Source organism: Morone saxatilis, unplaced genomic scaffold (assembly GCF_004916995.1).
Source record: "Morone saxatilis isolate NCDOM2014 unplaced genomic scaffold, NCSU_SB_2.0 Contig2, whole genome shotgun sequence".
In the NCBI taxonomy this organism is placed as follows: Eukaryota; Metazoa; Chordata; class Actinopteri; family Moronidae; genus Morone; species Morone saxatilis.
The window spans coordinates 22702597-22730530 of NW_023339762.1; the positions used below are offsets into that span (position 1 = coordinate 22702597).

The window sequence follows — 27934 nt, forward strand, 5'->3', positions numbered from 1 at the left end:
ATATCAGGCTGTAAGTCTTTCAGTAATGTTTTCTAACATTTTGATACCAGGAACACTTCCAATTCTGTAAACAAGTAACCAACTGTGACAACTAACCTAACCATGGATCTTCTTTTTGTGTTGGACTTTGCTGTATGACCAATTTACCAACATGACTAAAAAGATCCTCGACAGCATGACTCACATTCCCTTTAAGAGCAAGCCAAACATTTTAGTGGGATGGAAATCGGAACTGGCTCCATGGACAGCTATTGACTTTAAAGTAATCTCCCCCTTACTTGTGTTTAAATGAAGTGTGTGAAGATTGTACATCAAAAACCTAAACGGATTTTGAGAAGGTGTTATAAAATTTTTATCTCCGTGGTGCAAAATATATGATTTCTTCTGCTTCACAGCACAAAATGCCCTTAAACGATCTGAAAGGGGGTTGGTAGGGTTTCTGATCAATCCAGATGAGTTAATACATCTAGAAAATTCTGGCTGTCAAAACTCACTTTCAACCCAGGCTTTTTAACAACCCTGCCTGCTAAACTGATCAGACTGGTATGGCTCCATTATTCTGGATTAAGAAAGAGTCCTAGACTCAAAGTTGAAATCTTGATCTTTATATGTGCAGCACATTGTCAGAATAGTTTGTTCATCATCCAACAAAAAAGCACTCACTCTACAGTGTGGGCAAAATAATAGGTTATCCCCTGTTGTGTTTGTATATTGATGTATAGCACAACAACCATACAGAATCTTACATAGATTTGTTATGTAGGACAAACATAGGATGAGTGCGTGGTGTGTGCCAGTGGAATTATACCAAACGCTTTAAAGCATCATGACATCTGATGTTCTGCCCATGTCTTGATTTTATGCTGTTCCATTTCATCAGTTTGATGCTTGAAAAATATACATTTTCAAAAGTAAACTAAATGTGTCACTCAGCAGTAAGTAAATGCATATAGACTTTACACCAAGCATATATTTTTTTTTAAATGACACAAATGTCCTTGGTACATGAGACACACAAGCTGAGCAGAAAGATTGCGGGCGAAAAAGAGTCACTGTGATGCAGTAACTATAATTCCTTTTCAAGTCAAGTACAGTTAACTTTTCAACCTCAAATTGATGCATCGTTATTTGTTTACAGCTCTAGAGGCAAGGGGGTTTGAGCTTGAGTTTATTTTTAGACTTCATACAGTATCTTTATGCCATCACAACAAAACCCTGTTTACATAGTGTATATTCATCTGACTGACGTTACTGAGCTAAAGCCTGAAAGATTTCCACACAATGGAGGAATCAGACAGTCAGTGATGTTATTTGATGATTTTTATGTGGGCTTTTTTAGGTGGCTAAAATATGTTTAGCTGCTGCTCCATCATCAGCAGTACTTTGTCCTGAAGGAGATGTCAATCCAAACATGATCTGCCACGTCTACGCAGTCTTGATAAATGGTCTATACAGCTAAATTAGGATAAGCGTCCACAGAAATTAGATTTCTGTGGATGCTTAATGAGACACTGACATTTGAAATCATATATGCATTTGAACTATTTCAAGCCACATTTCCAAGCTTTAAAATTTCAGTATTTGTAATGGCCAGCAGGCAGCAGTTCCATGGGCTGCAAAAAGAAGTCCGATAATATTGAGTCTTATGGGGAAATTACCTTCTTTTCACTTGATTTAGTACCTCAGTTACCTAATGGGTTTATGGTCTCAATTGCTTGTTCCAAGTCTTCTTCAATACAGCATGATGTTCATTTTATACATTCTGGTCCCATGTAGAATAAAATAGACAATAAAACAGGGTATGCTTTAGGACCTGGCTACATTTTGATTGACAAGTCATTCAGCGTTGTGCAGAAAACTTAGATCAAACAGTCAAAACTAGGCCGTGCTGAATATGAATCAAGTTTCTGTCACTGCACTACTTATTTCTTGTCTAAAGTCTTTTCAGAAACACGTTTTAGTGCAACATGTGTGACGAGGCGAGCCACCATTTTTTCAAAACTAAGCCAATGAGTGCAACTCAACTCGCATTACGTCACCACTGCTGTCTCAGAAAAACCAACATGGCTATCAGCATAATGCAGGCTTCAAAACAGTACTCCAAAAACCAATGGGTGACGTCATGATAGGTTCACACTTGTTAGAGACATGACATTTTGAGCACCTCAGTGATCAAATGTCTTTATGGCTAGCAGGGGTTTGATGAGTCATTTTAAAAGTGACTAACGTTCCTGTCATTGATGTATTTTTGCTTCTCCTCTCTTTTGTCAGTTCACGTTCAGATGATGTCTGGTCATTATGTTGCTTCAGCATGTTATAGCTTACAAGCTTTACTCAAGATTAACAAGATTATTCGATCTTTTTCAGACAAGAATCATAATTTTCACACAATAGACACTTTTCAAGACAGAAAAAGCACAGGCGAAATTTATTAATGATGGCTGCATTCCATTTAGGTGAGCCAGTTTTAGCGCTCTGGCATTTACTCACTGACATGTCTTATTGGGGCAAAATATCTGCAGTGAAAAGGGTCTGTTAAAGGATGAGTGTGTAGCATTCAGTGGCATCTAGCAGTGAAGTTACAGATTTAATACAGTTTAGCAAGGCCCTGTCAAGAGCCAGTGTTTGGTTTGTCTGATCTGGGCTTCATGGCGGTTCAACATGGCGGTCTCTATGGAAGAACTCCCTCTGTAGATAAAAACGGCTAATTCTAAGGTAACAAATACACAACAATTCTTATTTTCAGGTGATCATACATTAATGAAAACATACCTCTGAATATAATATTCTGTTTGTGCCAATAGAGTCTCCTTAATGTTACACACTGCACCTTTAACTGAGCAGCCCTACTCAGTGATATGATGGTGCTCTGAGCCAGTGACCCACGCATTAGAACTTATTGAGAGGAAATTTTTACATACTAATGAGTTTGCAACCACTCTGGAACAACTGTGCAAATAGCAAACAGAAGAAAAAAAAGAGCTACATACAGGGCAGTGCAACGGAATATCAATATAATGAAAATCATGTTTATGTAGAGGGAAAAATAACAGAATATGGACACATATTCACAACACAAAATGTTATGTACATAATAAAAAATACAATAATTAAGAAATAAGTTAGAAGTTAAAAGCAAATTGTAGTGTTCAACCCATATGCAGTGTGCTAAAAGCCTTGTAAAACTCAGGTTTTCTCCAAAGTATGCTTCATGGCTAAAGTCAATAGTCGATACAAGAGATCATTATGTAACATGGGGAGACAGAGAGAGGAATGACATGCAGTAAATTCCAAATCGAAGTGGGGACATTGTGATTACACATTATTGGCCTTGCACCACAGAGACGCCCGGGTTTTCTTTTTAACACTGGCTGCTTTTGCCTGAGAATGTCTGAGGGTAGCTGTGTGTGTGTGTGGGCAGTGCCTGCAGCCAGTCTTACTGGGGTATAAGCCTTGGATGGAGGCTCTGGAGAGCAGCACACATGACTCTTCAGTATCACTAAGAGAATGTGGGTGGAGGTGGGGGTAAGGTGGCACAATATCTGTTTCTCCTGCTAATCAGTCATTGGTCAGCTTATAGTTTGTGTTCTTTTTCTTTTTCAGCCAATAATTATAATTATATATAATTTTTTCAGCAATTGATTGCAGAGGGTGCAGAGAAGTCAGTGCATTAATTATTAAATCTGTAATACTGCATGTAAAACATTAGATGGAAAATTTCTCGCAGATGTGGAAGTGGGTTGCAAAAGTGAAAATATTCTCAAGTAATTTTGAACATTTCAACTTATTTTAACGTACAAAACCAAACCATAGGTAATACAAATGAATCATAGACCATAATTGTTTTAAATGGACTTAAAATATTGTTGCTGAAATATATTTGCTGTCTCTGAAGGCTATACAGTACCAGTATATCTTCATTCAACACTTGCTCCTCTCTAAATCCTCCTCTTTCATGTGAGTGAATAGAAGTGAATAGGGGACATCTTTCTTCGCTCAAAGCAATAAAACAATGGGGACTGAATGAATTTTGTTATTCTTTTGGCTGTACTATAAGAAAAAATGAGCCCACCAGAAAAGGGACTATAGCTGTAGTCCCTTTTGTCTGTAGTATCTGATGGGAAAGAGCTATCTATCCATCCATTTTCTAAACCACTTAGTCTGTTCAGAGTCATACAGGTTTGAGCTCACCCCAACATGCATCAGAGACACTTAGTAGCTTCAGTAAAAGAACCATTAATACTATTAATACTAAAAATAATAAAGTTTAGAACTTAGATGTACTACCAGAGTAATTACTACTGTGTGGATCTTTTCTACTTGGCTCCCTGATTGTAGGTTTTGCTATCTGCTGAATTGGTGAGTCATCCATTTACCTACACAGGCATTGGTTTTTCATTAACTTCTCTCTAACTGCACAAGAGTTGATGAGTCACTAGTGCTGTGAGGGGTGTGGGTCTTCTGTTTAGATTGAAGACTCCATCAGTCTTCATTCCTGTGTACAAGGACAATAAATTAATTATGCAGAAAATATTTCTGTACACAAACATGCATTTTGTGGAGAAGAGGTGGATTCAAATTGAGTAAACAAAATTTGTATCTAAAGAGGCAAAACCTCCTTATGCCCCCTTGTGGAATCCTTGTTTGCAAATTACATAACACCATTACAGTGTTCTTTGTTGTGATGTGTTCATTTAATAGATGATTCTGACTTGTGTCGAAGTGAATGGAAAATTCTCTCTTCTTTCTTGGAGATAAATGTAATAAATAAAAAATAAATAAAGATGTGGAGCTTTAAAACACGGTCAACTCTAAATGTCCCCTTAGTTAACCGATGCCACAGATGCTACAGTACATCCATATTTTTATACTTGTCTGTGATAGCATTTTGAGATAATCGCCACTGGCTGATGTCTGTGCTCACAAGGCTGATTTCATCAGATACATCTGCACGTAGCCTTTTTTGTGTGGCTGTTGTAGAACAATGATCGCACCCTTGTGAGTTTTGCAAAGGTGGTGAAAAGGTTGGTTTCAAGCCCTGTACTATTACTCTCGAACTTCCTGCTGTAAACAAATGCCTGCATTTCCTATAGATCTATACATGACTTCTCTTTGTTTCGATATTGGAATTATACATCGGCCATCGGCAGGTCTGCTCTCTAAATATTGGCATCGGTTGAAAACTCCATATCAGTTGGCCACTAATGTCTGTGTTGCATTTGTGACTTACTTTTTTCCCATTACTTGCCATTGTAAGCTGTCCCATAATCCAGTCAATACTGTTGCAAATTGTTTGCAGATGTAGTTGCTTAAAGAAACAGACTGGCCACTATATCTATCCACTATAACACTTTCTTGTGCATTTTCTGCAGAGATGCAGATTTAAGAATGAAAAATGTGCAGAACTTGAGGAAGTCTACCATTTGTAATTGTTCTGGGATGAAAATGCCTGCATGTGTGTTTACATGGTTAGTGTGTCAGCCATTCTGAGCAACAGAGTCCAGGGTGTGTGGTGCTGGGATCCCTGAGTTAATAGATTTCTGTCCCCAGTGCTTTTAGCGTGTTGATCTCCTGCTGACGGCTTCACACTCTGCTTTAAGCACTGAGATGGGGGGGTGGGCGGCTTAGAATAGAGCCTCCTTAACACTGCAAACATTTGGTTAATGTACCTTATTACTTCCCCATTGAGCTGATTTTCACTTTCCATTTACTTGCTGCTAAAAAAGCACCCTTGAAATTCCATGTCTCTCACGGGCCATTGATGTTCATGCTTGCAGACGCAATTTATTTAATTCCACACAGAAGTATTTGTATCTTAATTTCCTCTCTCACTGGACGTAGGAGGAACAAGGGATCCATAAGAAGACCCTCTCATATGAATTATGCTGTATGTTCGATCTTAATTTCCTCCTCTTGTGGTATGTGTTCTGCTACTGTATGTATCTTTCCAAACATGGATGCTCCCAGCATCTACTGTTGTGCTACACTGTTTGTTGTGCTTCCCTTGTGCTCTTGTCTCTGTAATGTTATTTTACGTTCTCTGCTAAGCATCACACAGTACTCATTCCTCCACGCTCCTTGCCTCTTCCTCCTCTGTCTCTTTTTTCTCCCTCTGTAGATATTTGTGTTTCTGTATCTGTGCCTCTCTTTTTCAGCCTGTTTCCTCTCATCCCCTTCCCACACACACTCAGTGTCCTTGTACTGTGGGCAGTGTACATGTGCACAGAAGCACTTGAGACAACTTTTTTTTTTTTTTTCATACCGGCAAGCCACTTAGCAGCTTTAAATAGCAACTACCCAAGGAGAGGATTAACAGCAGGAAACATCAACAGAAAGGCTTGCAGTGATATAGAACACACACTCGTGCACAACTTGTGCAAACACACTACACTCGTAGTCACTGAGCCTTAGCCAACCACACAGTGTACCCCCGTCAACCACCTTTTTATGATACATTATTATGGTAGTCATTCAGCAGATGCTCTTACCCTTATGGGATTGTAGCACACAGTATAGCTTAAACTACAGCTTTTCATCACACTGAGCGAGCACAAAGCATATTTGACTTTGAAAAATCCAGCGGAGCCTCTCTGAGACACTGCCTCGCCCGGTTATTTGATCTTTTGTCTCGGTCAGGTGAGGCAGGTTGTGTCAGTTTGGTGCTCATGGGGCATCGCTCACAGCCTTTCTTTACTTATCTCACCAGATCAGAGAGAAATCACACACGTTTTCAGCCCCTAGAACATGCAGCGTGCACACAAACACACTCTCACACACACACACACACACACACACTAGTACATTCTTCATTATCATTCTGGAGCTGATAGGCTCTAATTATCTGCCTTGCCTCTGATTAGTCTCTCTGTAACAAGCTAATTAGATGGAGCCTTGTAAAATCATCACCACCATTACTACAGAGACATGGTTGGGAAAGACACCAACAAGCAGGAGCAGGAATGTGTCTTGCACTACTCCCCGCAAAGATTTGATAGTCAACTAAATGTTAAGTGCGGGAGCTCTGATTTCCTTTGATTAAGTGCCTTTTAAACCCATCTACTTTGCAAAAGAATCTTTATCCTTTCTTATTATTCATCACGAAAGGATTGTTCCGTCTTACAGGGCAGGATGATCTGACTTAAACTGCATAAACTGCTGCAGTCGACATTTAAGTAGATAGCATCTGAACATTGATTAGTTTCTCTGCCCCCACGATACAGTGGCTATTTATCCAAAACGAAGCATTGTCAGATCCAAGTCAGAACTTTTCTCTCCGCAGAGCAACTTTAAAGCCTGCGCAGAAAGCTAGATTAATTCTCTCCTCTAGCTTCTTCTTCCCTCTGTTATTATCCCTCTAACAATCCTTTTAGGAGCTGTCACACACTTTATAGCTATTGTGTTTCAGTTGTGAACACTCCAGAGCTAGTCTGGAGTGCAACGCTTTGTATTTCCCATCAAAATGCATCTTAACTGTAAGCCAGTTAAAAAAGAAATAGGAGTTGGGATCTCGTCATCAGTTTTCTGCTTTCCAACTCATTTGAGCGAACACTAGATGCTATAAAAAATTTATTATAGCAATTCGTACAGTTTGAAGACTTTATACCATTTGCTGTATGCATGTACCGCTCATAACCAATGTATAGTTTTCTATTATCGGCTATAATCTACTTCGGATGTTACAGAATATTAGGGAAACCAGCAAAGTAGAACTGTTTCGTACAACGACAGCACATCTGTTGAGTCAGCCCGCAGCTAGTGAAAGGATGCATCTTAAAATTCTGCTGCTTTTGTCTTGGATTAAAAAGTACATATATAGCCTGTGGTCACACACAGGAGAGCTTTTACATAATGGGATTTGAAATCCATAGTTACTTTTAGCCCTTAAGTAACTCACCTCTGTGCGTAAGTGTGCACTGGTGTGTGTTTGTGTGAGAGAGAAAGAGAGGAAGACAGAAAGAGACACGCTAATAACGCTATGTCAAGTGTGCAAGCATGTGTCTGGGTGTGATGAGACGACTTGCCTGTATGTCAAATCTTTGTGATTGTGTTCGTATCTGTGTGTGTGTGTGTGTGTATGCGTGTGTGTCTGTGTTTGTCCTGGCAGGGGGTTCTCCTTCTCTGGGGTGAGGCAGATGGCCTCTGAGGATTGCAGCCTACTGAACTGGTTGGCAGCTCTTCTGACATTCCTTCATGCCACGTTGACACAAGATCACAGCCAATATTTGTGGAAATAGTGTCTTAGCTCACAATTCTGTGACTTGCTCCACTTTGCAGGAATAGATTCTACACAAAAAGTGCCTGTGACAGTGTCAAGAGTTTTTTGTGCACATTGTTTCCAGATTGTGTCATTGTATTTAATGTGGATAACAATCCCTTACTATCAGTTCCAGCGAAAGGCACGCTATGCTCCAGTCATAGAGACCGCAACGCAGTTGTACACCGCTTTTCCTTGGGCGCTGCTGTGCACTCTTGCTGTCTGCCCCAGCTCAGGGTTAGCAAGTTGGTAATTGGATTCCTGGAATCTTCTTATTCAGTCCAGTGATGCAGTGTGCAGGCGACAAAATGCCTGCAGCCATGAGGCATCATCCCTAGGCTCCTGTGGGAAGATCAAGGTAGCCTTACGTAGACTTGGTAGATGAGACTGTGGCTGAGTCTCTCTCCTGTGGGAATCTGGGTGTCTGGAAACCTGGATGGGAGCCCTGATGGAGAATGGATGGATGACGTCACGTCCACCAACCTCCACCTCGGGCCCAAACAGCCCTCCTGAAGTGGAAAGATAGTGGATAAATTGCCATGTTAAAGATAGTAACATTAATTTACTTTGACCAAAACTCTGAGCTGAATGGAGACTGTATTGGTATCAACTTTTCACATTGCAGATACAAGAATCACTGAGATTTATTCTAATCCTACAGCATTATGTTTTGCCTTCTGCTGGAGAGGGTTTATGTCTCACATACCTGTACCCTCAGTTGACTTACTGCTTGTCAGTGCTTCGGATTCCCCTGGCTGCTTGTCTCCCCTCTACACACACAGTTACATGACAGCTGTCACTTTCAGTAACCACAGCTCCGTCACTATCTCTGCACTATCCCCCAGGCCCAGACTGGTACCTGAACAAGGTGAAGCTGAAGATCACTGATGTCAATGACAACGTTCCTGAGTGGAATATGAAGCCGTACCCTTACCTGGCTGTAGTGTCCCCCGAGGCCCCTGCAGGAACGTTTGTCTACCAGCTTCAGGCTCATGATGGGGACGAGGGCAAAAGCGGAGAGGTGGAATACTTTCTGTCTGATGGTAAGCTTTCTGTTGTACATACACGCACGCATACACACACACAAGATGTATTGGACGGAAGTTCTATTAAAATAGGCTGTGTTGTTGTTAAAAAAAGTTGACAGGCTATAGAGCTTTGGAAATAAATACAACTAGTCAGACACCAGCATAGTCTCTCAGACAGACAGCCACAGGCATTCACACATTCATTCATGCATTCATACGCTCTTTAGGTGTCCATTAGTTTCTCTGTCTCTCTGTCATCCTGTCTCTCTCTGCCTCAGTATCTCTGTCCCTCTCTCTCTACTACACACACTTACACACACAATCACACACACAGCCAGAGGCCTTCACACATTTGTTTATGCACTCTTGTCTATCTGTCTGCTTCTCTCTGGTTCACACGCACACACAGAATCACACGAGCATCCGCTCACACAGACACACCCACACCCACACACACAAAGTGGGCCGTAGGAAGTCTGCCAGAGTAGTAGACGCCCTGGTGGTTGAGGGGATAGAGGTTTGTTGCCATGTCAGAGATGGGGGATGTGCTAATCTTGCCAAAGGGGCTTTACAAAACACTACAGTCTCCCCTTTGACTCACATTAGTCAATTGCACAACTCCCTGATGTGAAGTAAACCACAAATTACCACATGGTTGCCATGGTTTGTTTATATGGCCGTGCTAAGAACTCTTGTAAGTAATGAGGTTCACCTCTAAAAGCTCAAACAAACCAAATAGTTTTTCTTCAAAGTAATCTTCACTCAATTTCAAGATTTCACATCTGTTTATTTAACCCTCTTATCCTGTGCTTAACTTTTAAGACCTCAAGAGGATGAGGGTAGCCGCTCTTTTGATGAGCGAGGTCAGTCTGTCTGATCCCATTTTTTAGTATTAAACACTAGTGGGAAGTAGATATTTTATTTAAAGGTGCCCTGTGGAGTTTTCTTGTAAACAAACAGAAGTTATGTTTACATTCAGTGTTACTCATCAAAACACAAATTTTGAGGTATCCTTGATGTCTCACAAATGTGTTGAATGCATTTCCTTCCCCATAAAACATTTGTAAAGCCCATTTTTGAATATGTTAAATGATAAATTGTTTACGACCATGTTTGTTTGCTTGCTTGCTGTCTTCCTTCAATGCCTTTGCTGCACTGATACATTTGTTGACGCATTACTGTCAATCTGTCAACTGATTAGTGTGAAACCAGCAGCAGGATGTGGATCGCATACATGATACAAAAAAGTGTTCCACGTAAAGGTTCTGCAGTCCTGCCAGAATAGAAATATTTTCAGCAGTAGTAAGTATCAAAAGTAACAGTATTCACTAATCATCAGAATGCGGACCTCCAGAGTGTACATAATTACATAATTCTGGTCATATTCTTCATGTTCATTTTTGCTAACAACTCCCATGAAAAGACAAAAAACAACAGTGAAATGATCCTACTGTGTATCCACAGCCTGATACAGTTTGTTCATCTTTGCCATAGATCTCCACTAATTTCCAAAAATAATTAAAAGCACATCAGTGAGCCACAGCATTTCACTAGGTGATATGTTCTTTTGTTACCATGAACAAAGGAACATTTAGACTCTTGCCACCAAAAATAGTCCCCAATATATGCTTGCTTTCTCACTGTTGGAGTAACATTTTCCATAGTGCACAGCTGTTTAAGAAATTATTATGCTTTTAAAATATGTATTTGTGAGCCGTTTTTAACAATTTATGTCTCCAATGGGTCTGGTCCATACTAGACCAGGAGAAGTGGGATAGAGATAGGACACGCAACAGCCAGCCAGTCAAGCACAAGCACATACAAACATCATCACACACATCCCTAAAAAGGTTCCAAAGTAAAAGTTTAAATTCATCCAATGGGATGAGACTGTGTCCTTTGAAGTTCATTCCATTTGTGTGGTGCAAAGTACTTGGCTTAAAAGTAAGCCTGCTATCTCACCAAATTGAATAACTTCAGTACCGTTATGTGTATGGGTGGCAGGAAAATGTAAGAATTATGGGTCCTTGAGAATAAAACACCTTTTGTCTTATCAACATTCAGTACAAGTTTGAGTTTACAAAGAGATTTCTGAAGAACGTTAAAGGCAGACTGTAATATTATTGATGTACACACCCTGTGAAATACATACAAATAATTCACACCAAAAATACAGCACACCAGCAAAACCCCATTTTCTCTTCATTACTTATTTACATTTAATTCCTCCTCTCTGATATGTCACTCCCCTATCTCACCTTCAACTCATTAACTATTACTGTTCATAATATATGTATGTATAATATCTGAATATGTGACTGTACATAGCCCCCTTTTTTTCTTCTTTCTTTTTTAATATATCATTTCTTTATCTGTATTTATTTATTTATTATCTCAGTTTTTCCTTTTCTTCCCATGAAACTATAACATCCTGGCTGAGGGGGCCTGATTTGATGTCCTTTAAGGAAAGAAAAATAGAAAAAGAATGGTTGAAAAAATAAATACATAAATAAATGAGGACAAAACAGAAAAAAAACACACTGTCTCCCTACACAAACAGGCTCTCTCCCATTGTGTCTGGGAGCTGTTCAGTGTGAGTAAATGGGCGATGGGATGCTCCCTCCGACAGCCAGCTTCCTCCCCCAGGGCCTAGTGGCAACTAAGGAAGGGAATCCTGTGCCGAGTTTAAAGAGTGGCGGAAAATAAGCAGAGGTTACAGAGGCTGTACTGTAGTACATAATCACAACTGATTAATTCCTCACGGTGTATATTTTGTATTTTGTTGTGTCATTTACATTGTATTTTTGTGTACTCTTTAATGTCTTTTGTCTGCTAGTGTTGACGGGTCTAGCTTTGAAGAATCAAGTCAACAATTAACTATATATCTATTGATTGATCTATCTAAAAAGAAAGGAAAAAGACAAAACACCAGACACAAAGAAAATGTAATTGCTGTACCTAGGACATCACTGGCTGCTTCTGCCACACAGCTTTTTTTAGTTTGTTTCTCCTTGTCCTTTGTGGCTTTTCTCTACCTATTTTTTGTGCCATTGTATGTATCCATGCATGCTTTGCCCTGTCATACTAATCCTGTCTGGGCACCAAATGTATTAAGGTCTGCCTTGTCTTTAAGAAGAAGAAGAAGAAGAGGAAGATATACTTTATATATCGTTTTTTTCACTCAGTGTTTACACACATAGGCCCAAAATACCATTATGGTCTGGAGGTGGAACTGGCAAACTGAGCTACTTATAAACACCGATCAGAAGAGCTGATCAGATGATATGTTTTTTTTATTCCTATGGAAAAGTTAAATAAACTGTTCATAATCATGAACAATCATAATTTAATAATTAATACACTGTAATACTTGTATAGTATTGTTAAGAATAGTTAAATAAATAAGGCTACACAATAAACACAAGACTTACAAAAAATGGCAGATTGTAATATAGACATGGCTTGAGTAGAGAAGTTCTATGCTAGATTGTATCATCTGCATAACAAGTCACAAGAACTGTATGTTTTGGGCTCTCCCATATCCAAATATGAACCTTTTAATGATAAAAAGTACTTTCCGATTCCACCTGAACTGAATGTACACTAAGCTAGTTGGAGGTTGATCATAACTGATATATATATTCGTCACTGTTCCATGTACCTGTCTTGTTTAATAAATCATCCCTGAATTTCTGTGTTGCAGGTGAAAACAATGACAGAGATTTAGTGGGCAACAGCTGTCTTCTAGTTCAAAAGTAAAGCTGGTGTCACAGTTGTATTATAGATTATAGACAGAAGAGCAGGTGTTGTAACATTAGCATACCATCTGCAGAGTCAATGCTACTTTGTTCCTATATTCTATAAAAAAGTTTCTCAAAGTTTTACTTGTTAGTCACCGTTTGCCTTTGGAAGAAGCAAGCTACTGACAACCATGGCTGCAATTTCCACTGAAACTGTGCTGCTGTGAGTGATACTAAAAGTAGTACTGAGGTCAGTGACAACTGATTCACATTAGTCATTAGTTCTCAGCTCTTTGACTATTGAGCTTTTCAGTGAACCACCAAATTTTACTTTCCACTCTATCCAAACCTGGCATCTCCGGTACAGTGTTACTCTGGCTTGAATCCTACGTCACAGGGTGATCGTTCAGAGTGGCATGGCAAGGAAAAGACTCTAAACATGACTTCCTGTCCACTGGGATACTGCAAGGATTGATGCTTAGTCACATTTTCTTCTTAATATACACCACCTCCCTTTCTTGGATTATCCACTCACATGGTTTATGGTTTTTGTTACCATTGCTGTGCTGATGATACCCAGCTCTATCTGACCTTCCCTCAGCATGCCTCAGTGATATCTCAAAATGGATGAAGGAGCGTCACCTTCAGCTCATTCTCTGTGAGACTGAACTATTGGTGATCCCAGCCAGTCCTTCGATCTAGCCCAACATTAGTATCCAGCTCAGCTCCGCCTCGCTCTCTCAAACAGAGTCTGCAAGAAATCTGGCCATTGTGATTGATGTGAACAAACTCAACGTATAGGTGCAGCAAGGCAATATAGATTAGCCATATGCATATACCAGACTATACAGTTCTGTATATTGTGTTTCCCCACACCAAACAGTGTACCCCCATTTTTATACATTGACAGCATATTGCTTTCTCCCAGCATTCTTCTGACTGATACTTCCAAACAAAGTATGTCAAGAAAAAATATAGCCATTAGATATGGTTGAGAGACAGCTAGCTTTTTCTTTTTTTCCCCTAACCCCTAACTCTAACCCTTTTTTGCAACAGTCAAACCAACAAATAAGAAACATGGTTGTTGGGTTGATAATGACAAGGAAGAATAGTAATCATTTGGGGCAATAGGTATTTCTATGTTAACTAAATGAGATTAAGTGGAAGACCCCCATTAAGAAAGTACCAATGTGGGAGTTAAATAAAGTCTACATATGAGTTTAAAGTCAGTTTATGATCAGAATATGTCACTCCATTTTTCATTACTCTCCACTACTTCTCAGTTGCAGCTCACATTAAATTCAAGTCAGTAATGCTTGCCTAGAGAGTGGCCACTAACAAAGCACTGACTTACTTGAACTCCCTCATTCAGATTTATGAGCTTTCTCATTCGCTACGATTTGCAAATGAATGAACCAGTCCTACCATCACCTTGTATCAGTGGAACTGAGTGTGCTCAGACACTTATTCTTAAAGGCGTGTCCTCAATCTGTTGTGGCCTGGATTGGACCTAATTTCTACATCACTTTGGACAAAAGCGAAATGCCAAATGAATTAAATGTAAATATAAATGCAAATTCAGCTTCAAGTCACTGTGGAATGTCTACCATACTGCCTGAATACAAAATAGCAATTAAAGATACATTTTAATGAAGCTGCTTTAAATATCTTCATCCATTGGGTGTTATATCATAGTAGAGCCCATGTTAGAATGATAAGAGCATTGTGAACATTGATAAAATTATCAAGAGGCTTTAATTAAAGCAAAAAAATGTTCGAGCATTGTCCAAGTCAGAGCCTTTCCATTGTGGTACAAAAGAGAACATTTTGTTTAAACGTGCCAAGTGTGTTTGTGAGTTAGAGTTTATTCATATGTCTACACTATTAAGATATTTTGATAAAGCAGCAAGCACAGGCTGCATTTAAAATGTAATTTGAACGTATTTGAGCATATTATAAGAAAAAAACCTATTGTGTGGCTCATGTGTTTTGGGCCTTCACTCAGCAAACCCAGCAAGACAACATCACATATTTCAAATTGCCATTCAGGTAACATTTCTGTGTTAGTATTCAAGCCAGCAGTATTGGATTGGTTTGGATCCAGTGTTAGAAAATAATGTGATTGTATTTCCCTGTAGGCGGTGACGGCTGCTTTGCAGTGGACAAGAAGACAGGCCAGGTGGTGACCACAGGACTGGTGCTTCAGAGGGACAGAGAGTACTTGTTAAGCGTGGTGGCCCTTGATGGCCTGGGCAGCCGCGGTGCCCCTGCTATGCTCTCTGTGGTGGCCGGAGCCAGAGCGCCACAGTTCACCAATACTAGCTACGGCATTTCCATACCAGAAAACACACCTGAAGGACAGCCGTGAGTACTGCGTTAAGATTCACTCACGCATACATAATCAGTGATAAATTAAGGCAGTGTGATACAGGTAAAACATCAACATATAGATATATATATATTTCTATTGTAATTTCCAACATTGTGTGACAGTATTTGGCCTCTTCAGTAGAAATTGCAGTAATGTAATACCTTTCTGAAGTCCTTTGTTGTAGTTAAACGGTTATACTGGGGCTTTTATTCAAATGTGGATATTCCCATGTGATTATCACCTAATACTTTTGGTCAGATTCTTTATTATTGGCTCAATAGATATAATTACCTGAAGAATACAATATAAGGAGGAGCAATATTAAAAATGTTGCACTCGGATGAAAACATGCATGAATGCATACTGATTCACTGACACATACATCACTTTGTAATAATCTACACTTGCAACAATAAAACGGAAATGCAGGCGTACATGTCTCTGCAGAAACAAGCCCTACGATAACGAATGCAGACATGCATAAAAACACACACGTGTCTTAGGTGTTGATTTCCAAACACTACCTGTTAAGACTTATGTTGATGAATATTCATTTGGTCAGACCAGCGCACTCAGCCATGAATTAACATATCATCATCACACACCATTAGGGGAACGCAAACTCTCTTAACCGTAAAAGCAAACATTGATATCTGCATAATAGTAAGACATTATTATACAGAACTGACAAGCACTGATCGACTGTGTTTATAGCACATAGTCAATGGGCCATACAGTAATTGATTTCATTACAGCACAGTGCTGATGTAGGAAAAGAGGATTTCAATATTAATTCAACATGTGTGCAACTGAAATCGAAATGTAAAGACTGTTTTTCCATTCATTTTAATCACTTTCTTTTTGTTCTGCAGCTTCCTGGTGGTGTTTGCCATTTCCTTCCAGAAGCAGCCGGTCAGTTACAGCCTGCTGATCAATCCCAGCAGCCTTTTCAGCATCCGGCAGGAGACGGGGGAAATCAGTCTGACCAGGACGCTAGATTATGAGAGTGATCAGCGACGCTACCTGCTGATGGTGCGGGCCAGCGAGGAGCCTGGCAGCCTCAGCACTGCCACAGAGGTTGGTTTGATTAGAGAGGGATGCAAGTAGCAAATATGGTCATATATGAGTTTATGCACTCAGGTCAACTAAGCACAAAGCCGAGGTCCACTGTGATTTTTTATTATTGCATCTGTCAGACAGGCGTTTACTCTTGAATTAAACTGGAATAAAAAATCTGCTTTGTTGCTGAGATTTGTGCTGTGTTGCGCTCTCCCACTGGATTTTCCCAAAGCTCCCAAGCAGACCAGTTTTCACCTCAGTGTTATATGGTTCATATTGGTGATGGTTGATCTGATCACAGTGCTGACCTATTGACATCACACTACTAGGTGATAACCACAGAGGAAAAGCAGCAGAGTTTGTGGCTGCCTACAGGAATGGCATGGCTGAATAGTTTTGAATGGTTAACAAGTGGACTAGGGCATTTTTGTGTGTGATTTGTTTCACCCTTTTGTTTTTGTGTCTCACTAAGTGCTTTTTGTCGAGAGCGTGATCTGGAGATGAACTGTGTAAAATATAGAACGCACTTTGAGGCTCAAAATCTGAAAACTTCATTCACAAACGAATATTTCTAGATAAACTATTCATGAATTCAGTATCGTTTAAATTATTAATTCAAAGATTTTGTTACCCAATTATCATGCCAGGCACTCACTTCATACCACAGATTTAGCAGGCAAAATCTCCTTTTGCTCAGCTGCATGTTGTGAAGTAGGAGATGGAGACTGGGAAAACCTACCCCAGCTATTTCAGGACTATTACTCAGCTGTCACTTCACACTTTACACACAGTGGTGACAGGGAGCTTGTAGGGCGGAGGGCGGCTGAGGGCCTTTGTCGAAAACACACACATGCTCAGAACATTTTCTATTTTTGACTCAGGAAAATCATGAAGTGGAAGATAAAGGATGTGTTGAACTGGCAACTTGAGAAACTATAAAATGCAATTTAGATTAAGTTTTGGGATCAGCTTTCTGTACAGAGAATTTCCTATGGTTGTCTCCTGGATTTGAGGGTTATTAAAGAGAGGCTAATTTTGTATTCTTCTACCTACTTTGATTTTGTCTGTTTTCTCCTCTCTCCATTCCTCCCCTCTCCTTTCCTTTCCTCTCTTCTATTCCTCTTATCCCATCACACTGGTACTAATCAGGTTCAGGTGTTGATAACGGATGAGAATGATTGTGTCCCAGAGTTCCTCCAATCCATCTACAGCGTGGATGGAGTCCCTGAGACTGTAACCACGGCAACATCCTTGCTGCAGGGTGAGACTCCTCTGACCCCATATTTCCCATCCATCTGTTTCTTTTTGAAGTGGAGAGAAACTAACCAAAAACTCACTTTTTCTACCGGAAAGCGACAGACATATTCTGGGAAAAAGCCAAAGCTGCACCTCGAGTCGTTGTTTCGGCTTATAGACCCGTAATGCTTCCATTTTTGCATACTGAAAGAAACCAATAGAACTTTTTGATCTGTGATCATAATCTCAATTATGCTGAACTGAACTAGCTGCTACAAAGACGCCATATATTTGTTTTGATTTATTATATGCTATGTGATTAATGGCATGTCAGTTTATCTGTTACTGCATGAGGCTACCTTATAATTATCAATTATTTCCATTGCCACAGCTTCACATGAGTGGAAATATTTGTAAAACTACATGCCAATGAAGAAAAGTGTAGGATTTACTGTACTACACTACATTTTAATTTGTTCCAGCATGTGTGATAACCTTTATTCCTAAAAAAAGGTGTTTTGCAAATGTGATTGGCACCTATGTTGTTTGAAAAAATAGCACTTCTGATTGCACTCATTTAGGTGTTTTTAAGATACTATACCTTTGGGATCGCTTTGCAATTTAAGCTTCTAGCCTCAAATAGAAAATTACCTGAACAGGGTTTCAGAATGTTCCACAGTCTCTTATACTTTACTCACTAATTAACAAGAGTTGAAGTTCAGAAAAAACTAAAAAAACATTTAAATACAAGAAAATGCACCATTTCTTTTTACATTTTCCCTTTTTCACTGTTTAGTTGTTGTCAAATGTTTCTGCACCTGTGGGATTTCTGTCCCCCACAGGCTACCATAGGTGATTCGTTGGGAATCTCTAGCTGGGTGATTGTTTCTACTAGATTCTGGGTGAGAAAAATGGAACAAATTTAATCTGAAAACATTCGAATACACAGCCTGGAGCGGTAGAAATTGTTGGCACAGCAGAGCCAGCAGTAGGAGAAAATGGCACCCAATATAAACCAATGCATCAACAAAAAAATAAAACAACCAGTACGGCAGAAAGAACTCAGCGGTTGAAGGATCAAAGGTAAAGAGTGTGAAGACAGCAAGTCTTCTGGAAGAGCCACCAATGGGGAAGTTATGCTACAAATAGACTGTAGCTGATGCATCATGGAAATGTATGACTTTAGAAGCCCAGGATGCCCCAACAATTTAGATCAAGGGGGTAAAAAACAGTTAATTTCTTAATCTGGTGGACTGCAGAGCTCACTAATGAAATGTCAAAGTTTTGAGGCACCAAGGGAGTGAAATCCCCATTACCCCATCAGCCTCTATTCTACTGGGCAAAGACACAGATGAATACTTTACAATGAGGCTATCGCTTCAACTTTGCCCACTGAGGTTGATGGTGAAGAAGATATAAGTAATCTTTAGTAGTGAATAATACCAGTAAGGTTTAAGGGAAATTCTTTACTTTTCACTAACATTTAGAGGACCAGTGTGTAGGATTTAGTGGCATCTATCAACATTTGAATACAGCTCAGCCTTCTTAGTGTGTGGGAGAAACTACGATGGCTGTGAAACTCACATAAAACTTGTAAGGCCCTATCTAGAGCCAGTGTTTGGTTTGTCGACTCTGTAGAAACATGGCAATTTAACATGGCGGACTCCGTAGGGAAGGACCTGCTCCCTCTGTAGATAAAGGCTTATTCTAAGGTAATGAAAAATGCAACAATTCTTATCACTTTCTTTTATTTGGAATATAATGTTTATACCTAAACATTATATTCCATTTCTGCCAATAGATCCTCCATAATGGTACACACTGGATCTTTAATGAGTCAGTAAAATTATGCAGACTACTATACAAAGAGTGTATAGTAAATTGCCAGTCTGGAACTATTTTACGATACATTGAGATGGAAGGAGAATAAAGCACTGAGATGCACAGGCTGCAAGTGCTGATGCTTGACACAGAGGAAATGAACACATCAAAAGAATATGCAATATGCGAGTCTTATGAGCTAGAGGGGCTTTGTATGAAACAGTGAGTTTAAGTGAAATTCACCAAACAACAAACTTAAATTAGCTTTGCAAGCAATGTTGTCAATATTTGTGGCTGTAGACTCAGAAAAAAATCTCATTACATTAGAAACAAATCTATAGTTTTTCAGTGTGATTACCTCAGAATCAAATCATTTCCAAACACTCTCTGCAGAAAATACGACTTGTTCATTTCATTGGGTTATTCTGCTGTCTTCAAGCTTGTTTTTGCAAATGATAGTTATAATTCTGGAGGGGCATAGTGCAGTTTGTGTGCTAGTAATTGTAGCTGTCAGAGCTTATGATCTATTACATGTTTAGCAAGGCCATAAAGAGATAATGATCCACACAGATGTCAACATATTCATCAGCTGATGCCATCTCATCAGCTCATTTCGATTAACTGTAAATTGATGGTCCCTGTGTGATGTCCTCCCTCCCACCAGTGTTGGCCGCAGACTGTGACTCGGGGTTAAACGCTGAGCTCACCTATTACACCCTGAGCCCGGACTTCAGCATTTCTCCCCATGGAACAGTTTTCCCTGCAGGCCGGCTGGACTATGAGAGGCCCAACCATCTGTATGAATTTGTGGTGATGGCGATGGACAGTGGAGACGAGCCTCACTCTGGCACCGCCACAGTTCGCGTGAGGATGGCAAACATCAACGATGAGCCCCCTGAATTCTCCCAGCCTGTGTGAGCAGCTTTATCACTTATGCTTACAAAATACATGTCCATTCTTTCCATGAACCCCCATTCCCTCCCTCATTTATACTGTCAATTTTGGCCAAGCAGTTTATTCTGTCTTTCTGCCTTTTATCTCACAATACAATCAAGGCCAAGATGTGAACTTTAAGGGAAAGGTGACATTGATGTAGTTATTGATATTAATTCCTACTTATTGGGGGCAACTGGAACACTATATATTGGAATAAAGAAAGTACAAGGCCAAAACACAAAAGTGCTATGTGCGGATCGATAAGCTATTACAAAAAGTATTCAGTGTTTGTGTGTCTTTGTGCATGTAAATGTTATTTCAGACGGGCAATAATAAGTTTATTTGCAAGGCCCCTTTCATACAGAAAATGCAACACAGTCAAGGTACGTACACACAAATCATAAAAGTAAAAACTTTGAGCAGACAAAGGTAGTTGCATCACAGATGTATTGGTCGTTACATCACACATCACAGACCTGCCTTCCTTCAGGCTATTCATCGCAATAATATTTGATGCTGGGAGTCCTGCCATGAATACTGGCCAACAGTGCTGTAGTAAAACCACTACCAGTAAAACTAACTCAGTATATTTTATTTGGTGTGTTAATCACAGCAATCTGGCAATAAAGCAATCTGTTTCTCACTCTTCACACATTAACTACAAACACAGTGTGACACTGTTACTTCGATAAAATCTTCTGGAATTTTGCTAAAAATGTCTCTTGTTCAGTTCTGCAGTAAAACCAAGTTTTCACATGGCTTTCGCTGGGGTTTATTTTGGCCTTTTTCAAAGGTATGCAGAAGACTGACATACGGATGCAATTCAGTGTGTCCTCGGCCGCCTTTTTGACAAAGCCGTGCAAGTGGGTGGGCAGTAACTGTCATTGTGGCTTCACTGCATTTATTTCCCCAAACGAGTAAGCCGGTTGTCCTGTCAGTCATGTTTCAATGACCTTCATAGAGGACTGTTGCATACCTCTGTTATGCGCTCTTGTTGCATTGTCAGGTGTCAGTCTCGGTGGGTGACTAGACACACAGCCCAACAAACATGTGGGCAAAGAGGTGGAGATGTAGGCAGACAAACATAAAACTGAGGAGAAAAACACATTGAAACATGGTTGCAGGGCAAGTAAGGGAAAGAATACCAAAACATACACGGCCAGTAGACAGGAGACAGCCAGTCAGATATGCAGATAAACAGAAAAGCCTGTCGGCAGTCAGACAAATACTCTTGCCAGACCAGCAGACAGATAGTTAGAAATTTTGGCATTTTGCCAGGGAGGGTGTGTTGGGCGCTTCGTCATATTGTGGCTTACTGAGATGTAGATAAGTGCTGTGAGGGCAGAAGAGGACAGTGTCCAAAAACAGCACAAAGACGGGTGCAAAGGTAGACTTATGTATACTCTTACGTTTATGAAATGAGACTAATTGAGATATCCCAACATGTGAGTGGACAGGCTAATGTTTCCTGGCATGTCCTTCTCACATTTGAACGACTTGTAGAGAGGCTCGAACTGATTGAAGTGAGGGATGGACAGGCAGAGAGAGCACAGAAAAATGCAAATAACCAGACATGCAGTCCAGCAGACAGGCAGGCTTACCCGGTCTGAGTACAACTTCACAGTTCAGTGAGATGTAGGGAGATGCTTCAGGAGAAAAGCAGAGGGAGTGTATATGTCTCATCCCACAGAGCTGCGGAGAGGTGGCCTCTGAGCCGGGTGACAGATTACAGGTCACTCATGTTGCCACGGAGACTGCCGTGGCTGGCGGAGATGAATCACCCATCAGCGTTCCTCTGTAAACCATCAATCACCTCTGACTTCTCAGTAGAGACACCAACAACTCCTCCCCCCACCTCTCCACCCCACACACACATATTTACACACACACATTAGAAGAGGATACAGCACAAAATCTCATAGGGGATGAGTTCTGCTGACGAATCAACTCAAACTCTGTGAGAACGCCACCCCCTTTTATATCCCGCTCCTCTCTGTCTATCAGCCTCCCTTTCTCCTCCCGCTCCACTCTCTCTTCTCTCTCTCTCACCCCCACATATCACTTTACCTGTCACTTCAGTGCCAGCCTCCTTTTTTGTCACCTGCTCCTCTCTCTTGCCTTTTGCTCTGTTTTCCATTTCTCTTCATCTCTGCGTCCTCCAAGTCACGCAGTTCGTCTCCACCCCATTGTGCTTTGTACCACAGTGGTATATCAGTCTCCTGTGTCTCGCTGGGCATCTCGCTGCCCAGCACCACAGAGCAAGCAAATCACTGTTGACATTTTAAAAGGCACTGGATCAAATGGCCCACAGTGGGCCGGGTATGTGGAAGCACCATTTGTTCAATGACTTCAACATCCCAGTAGACATTATCATTTGTCTCTGGTCTGGCCAGCTAAGAGGATAGGTTAAATCATAGTGACAAGCAAAAGCCACAACCATAAGTCTAATCAGCCTGCTGATGCTTTGGACTGTGTAAATGATTTGTATCTCCTGTCTGTGTGTTTTTCTGTCATTGACTTCCATGTGTGTATTCTCACTTCCTCACACTTGTTAAACTTGAGTTTGTCTTTGCAGATATCGAACGTTTGTTTCCGAGGACGCGGGCCCCAACACACTCGTTGCCACAGTTCTGGCCAAAGACCCAGATGGTGATGGCATAATCTACTCCATAACAGCAGGCAATGAGGAAGGAAACTTTGTCATTGACAGCCAGAAAGGTGATACTTCTTAATTTTCAGGCGAGACTTCACATTTGCAGCTCTCAGTCTAATTGACAGCCTTTCCGTCAAATCACACATTCAATTTTCTCTAATACGTTCCTGCTACAGTGGTATGCAGTGAACGCCCTCTACTTTCAAAGTCAATGTGGAAAGATATTGAAAGTTGATATTAAAGGCTGTAATTTCAATACGAGTGCCGCTCTTTCTATTACTGTCGTCATAAATATAAACGATGACATTATTTAGGAAATTTCCACACTTATTTTTTGCAGGTACAGAGAAGGATGTTCCTCACGTTTCCAAGCTTTCTAGTATTGGTGACTGCACAGTTTATCTTTTTTATTTACCCTTTGATCCGAAACCAGTGGCAATCGCTGTGACATTTGTCACCCAACCCTTTCAATTCAATTTCACAACAACTGCTCTATCATAGCTCGCAATCTTCAGGCTGCGCTCTGCCAGCTCCTCTTTCTTTTGTGTCATCTTTTTTATATTCCTTTCCACCCTTTCTGTGTATCCTCGGAGCAAGAAAATGCTAAGGCTGATATCCTTTTGGGTGCAGGAAAACCACTATACGGCTTCCCACTTACTGTATATACGAAGAGTGCTGGCTCATTGAATAGCTGCTAGAGCTTGTGTCGCATTTGTAAACAAGGTTGACATTTAAGTCGGGAGAATTACCGTGGACATCCTACAGTTCACTTATTTTAATGTAGTGGTGTAGCGTTGTCAATGTCACGCATTGTCATTAGGAGCTAGGGCGCTACTCAGCTCGGTAGGCAGCCTGGATCACAAGTAAATTGGGAGAGAGGAGAGTCAGGCACTCGCATCTGTGTGTATCAGCACGCTGTGTTGTCTTTAATCAAGAGCATTGAAAGAGATGAATAGAAACACAACAAGAGAATAAAAAACCTCCCGATACTCTCACTTCAATGAGTTTCCCCCACAACACAGGCTGCTTGTTCGTCCTGCAACCTCTGATGTTTTTGTATTGCGGTTGACGAGAAAGATGTTGACTCGGATGCTGCATCCTTTTATCCCACCTTTGATCTTGACTGTTACATGAAAGCAGACAAAGGGGGGAGAGAGGAACAACTAATAGGCGTCTGCTGAGCCTGGTTAACTTCTAACCCGAGTCACTTACTACTTTATGTTTTTGCTCAAGTGCTCGAGCTGGATGGGCATCTTCAGCGGAAAGCATGCAATTATTAGATTAGAAATGCGACAAAATCACCACTGTGAAATTGGTTTTTGGATTTAGTCTGCATATCAGATTTTTACCTTTCTTTGGAATTCTGAGATGAATTTCCACCACTCGCTATCGCACTCCCAATTTCTAGAACAACAGCAGCCAGTATGCATTTACTTTCTGTTTGTGTTTTTATTGATAGCACACCCTTCACCATGCAAGGCCACAGTGGCAATAACATCCTGCTTAATGACTAATGGCATGGTAGTACTTACTGATTTAGGAGGGGACCATGTTTTATAATGTGTAATTTAATGGGTCTGTGGTCTTTGTAGGGCTGATTCGTCTCCGCTCCACTCCCCTGCCCAAGCTTCAAGGCCTGGAGTATGTCTTGAATGTTACGGCCACAGATGACAACGCATCAGGCGGGCCACACCCCCTCTTCTCCATCGCACGTGTCATTGTTGGAGTTGATGATGTCAACAACAACAAACCTGTATTTGAGGCGGTGAGGATTTTTTTTTAAAGTTAAATTCTGGTACTTTTTTAACCTGGGTTATTTCCGTAAGTCATACATCAGGTGTTGAGTGCAAAGTTAGCTAGACTCAGACTTAGCTAGATTAGTCAGAATGGCCACAATTATGATCATGACATGGCCCCCCTCACAAAAAAGGACCAGAATTTGCCTTCAGTAATTCTTCAGTTGGTTTTATGACAATAGTTCAACATTATTGGAAATTCACTTATTTGCTTTCTTTGTTAGGATCTGATGAGAAGATTGATACCACTCACTCAGCAGCCACTCAGGCTCAGGCTAGGCTAGGTGTTTCCCACATGGTTGCAGTCTTAATGCTAAGCTAAGCTAACCAGCTGCTGGCTCCAGCCAAATATTGACTGCACAGATATGAGAGTGGTATCAATCTTGTCAGCTAACTTTCAGCAGTAAGGTAAATGAATAAATTTTCCAAAATGTCAGACTATTCCTTTATTGTTTTTGTGTTGTTGTCGCTGCTATCCTGAACCCTTCTTAATAGCTGACAGCGAGTTGTTTTGCCTCAAATCAAAGAATGTGCTTACACAATATTGTTATATTATTCGCTCATCTGCCTGTCTGTCTATCTTCTTTATACACTTCAGTCTATCACTGCTTCCTCCCTCTCTTCATCCCACTCTCCAGCTCTTCTTTTTTGCCCTGGTGTTCTCATTTCTCTGGCCTCTGTCTCTCCGCTCTGTTTTCCCAAGAGTTCTGATTAGCCTGCACACCCACTCTATCTTTAGGCGCTCCATTGGGATTTCAATTAATTTATATTAAAAAAAAGTGCAGAATCATCACAATATACTATACCTGTTTAATTAACTTCCTCCCTAATTAAAAATGACTTGAACTTCGGCAGAAGACATACTCATGTGGAGCTGGAGCTCCTGAGGTCTTTCGGGGGGGCTGGAATTCTTGGCAACTTGATGTGTTTGAATATCAAGTTATGCCTCAGAATCATCTGGGCTAGCATGACCTTATGTTTGATATTAAGTGATTTTTATGAACAGCTACCTACAGGCCGTTCTGTCTGTGCCATCACATCCCATGAACCTTTGCATTGTTCTTCCTTGTATCACTCGCTCACATCCTTTGATCCATCTCTGTTTTGCTCTTGCTCTTCTCTGCCTATGTTTTTCTTTTTTCATGGCCATTCTGTTAAAAGAGTAGCTAGCATTTATGTCTGATTTCAAAAAAGAAAGACTCCAGAGAGCAGCTCTTTATCTGGGGCATATGTTCATTAGGGGGAATGGATTGAATTCCTGGCTAAGACAAAGCTCTTCACTGCTGGCTCTTCAAAAGAAATCAGCTCAAGTGTTTTCATTTCCATAGATGTTCCTATTGTATCTATAACTTCTATATTGTGTTTAATGCACAATACCTCTGTTTGTGTGCATAGTGACCTTCTGCTTAATGAGTTTATTTTCTTTGATCCCTGTATTCTCATTATTGTAACATATTCTGAGAATATAGCCTCATATATGAGAACTGTTTCTTGTGTTTTTGTGTCTCTCCTTATTTCTCGCCCCCTCCCTCTCTCTATCTCAGTGCCAGCAATATCGTGAGCAGGCTTCAGTGCTGGAGAACCAGCCAACGGGGACTTTTGTGTTGCAAGTGCATGCTGTGGATGCAGATGAGGGAGCAAATGGAAAAGTCAAATATGGCTTAATGCATAGAGACAGCGCCATGCCCGCCTTCAGAATTCATCCAGACACAGGTAGAGCGGTCACAGATTGTTTGGGCTAAAATAGGTCTCAATTAGACATAGAGCGCAGAGCTTACTGTAGACAGGCAGTGCTACATTTTAATGGTGATTGTCATCCTGTCTATAGATCATCATTTTTATTAAATCCAGTGTGAGTATATAAAAATGATTCTTCATAATGAAGAGAAGGGCAAATACACAAGTCTGTTCTGAAGTCCTAACTGTGGAGTCAACATGTTATTCTGTCATTTCCTTGAAGGCTTCTCTTCTATTTCCTTCATTTAAAGATAAAGACAAAGTCACTGCACTTGAAGGAAATGCTTGACTTACTCAGAATTCAATTCAATAGTTTACTTGTTTTCTTGATTCATGGGTGGATGGTTTGATAGACGGATGGATGGCTGGATGGATGGATGAATACATGCGTAGATGGGTGAATTTGAGAATTGCTGAATGGATGGATGAATATATATGTATTCATGTGTGCATGCTTTGTTCTGTATTTACAGGAGTGATTGTGACAGCCAGGCGGTTCGACAGGGAGCGGCAGAGAGAGTATTCAATTACAGTAACGGCCACTGACTGGGCGGAGGAGCCACTCATTGGCATCTGTCAACTCACCATCCAAATACTGGACCAGAATGATAATAGCCCCAAGTTTGAGAATTTGCGCTATGAGTGTAAGTATTGGATAAAAAATCTACATGCTGGCACAACTGTAATACAAAAATAATATAATTAAAGCAGGAACATAACTAGAACCTAAAAAAGGCTGAGGTAGAGAGGTTTTTATTCTCCTCTTTACTTACTTTAGTCATTTAATTTAATTGAGAATGTGTTTTAGAGTGTGAATGCAGTAAAAATGCCTCTAGATTAGGTTTTATTTGGGAAAGAAATTAAATACCTTTTATTCCCCTGCTTAATGAATTGTATCTCTGTGAGAAAATTGGAAATAGATACAAAAATACCATGGTAATAACGAATATTAATGGCATCCCTAATGCCTGACCTTTGCTATCCTTTGCCCTCAGCCTCATCAATGTCTACTCTGACCAGCAAACTGAGTGCACATACATTATTTCTGTCCCCTGCAGACTTTCTGAGAGAAGACACTTTAGTCGGTACAAGTTTCCTTCGCGTGGCAGCTCACGATGACGACTTTGGCACTAATGCAGCGATCACTTACTCCATGTCCCTGGAGAAGCCTGAGTACCTGTGGGTCAACCCTGTCACTGGATGGGTCTACCTTAGCCAGCCAATATCACAGGTCAGTCAGCAGTTATTAGCAGCCTCTCTGCCAGCCAGCACACACACACAGAGACACACACACACGCACACA

At 40.5% G+C, this 27934-nt stretch overlaps 1 protein-coding gene across 1 annotated transcript in view; it reads left to right on the forward strand.

Annotated features, from left to right (window-relative positions):
- The window catches only part of LOC118330634 (neural-cadherin-like), an 82835-nt gene that overhangs the window by 16633 nt on the left and 38268 nt on the right, over positions 1-27934 (forward strand). The window contains exons 2-11 of the mRNA XM_035665259.1: positions 9100-9297; positions 15161-15386; positions 16266-16470; positions 17602-17713; positions 20174-20423; positions 23021-23163; positions 24691-24863; positions 26439-26607; positions 27105-27275; positions 27690-27862. Coding sequence (XP_035521152.1) covers positions 9100-9297; positions 15161-15386; positions 16266-16470; positions 17602-17713; positions 20174-20423; positions 23021-23163; positions 24691-24863; positions 26439-26607; positions 27105-27275; positions 27690-27862 — 1820 coding nt within the window. The remainder of the gene's footprint in view (positions 1-9099; positions 9298-15160; positions 15387-16265; positions 16471-17601; positions 17714-20173; positions 20424-23020; positions 23164-24690; positions 24864-26438; positions 26608-27104; positions 27276-27689; positions 27863-27934) is intronic.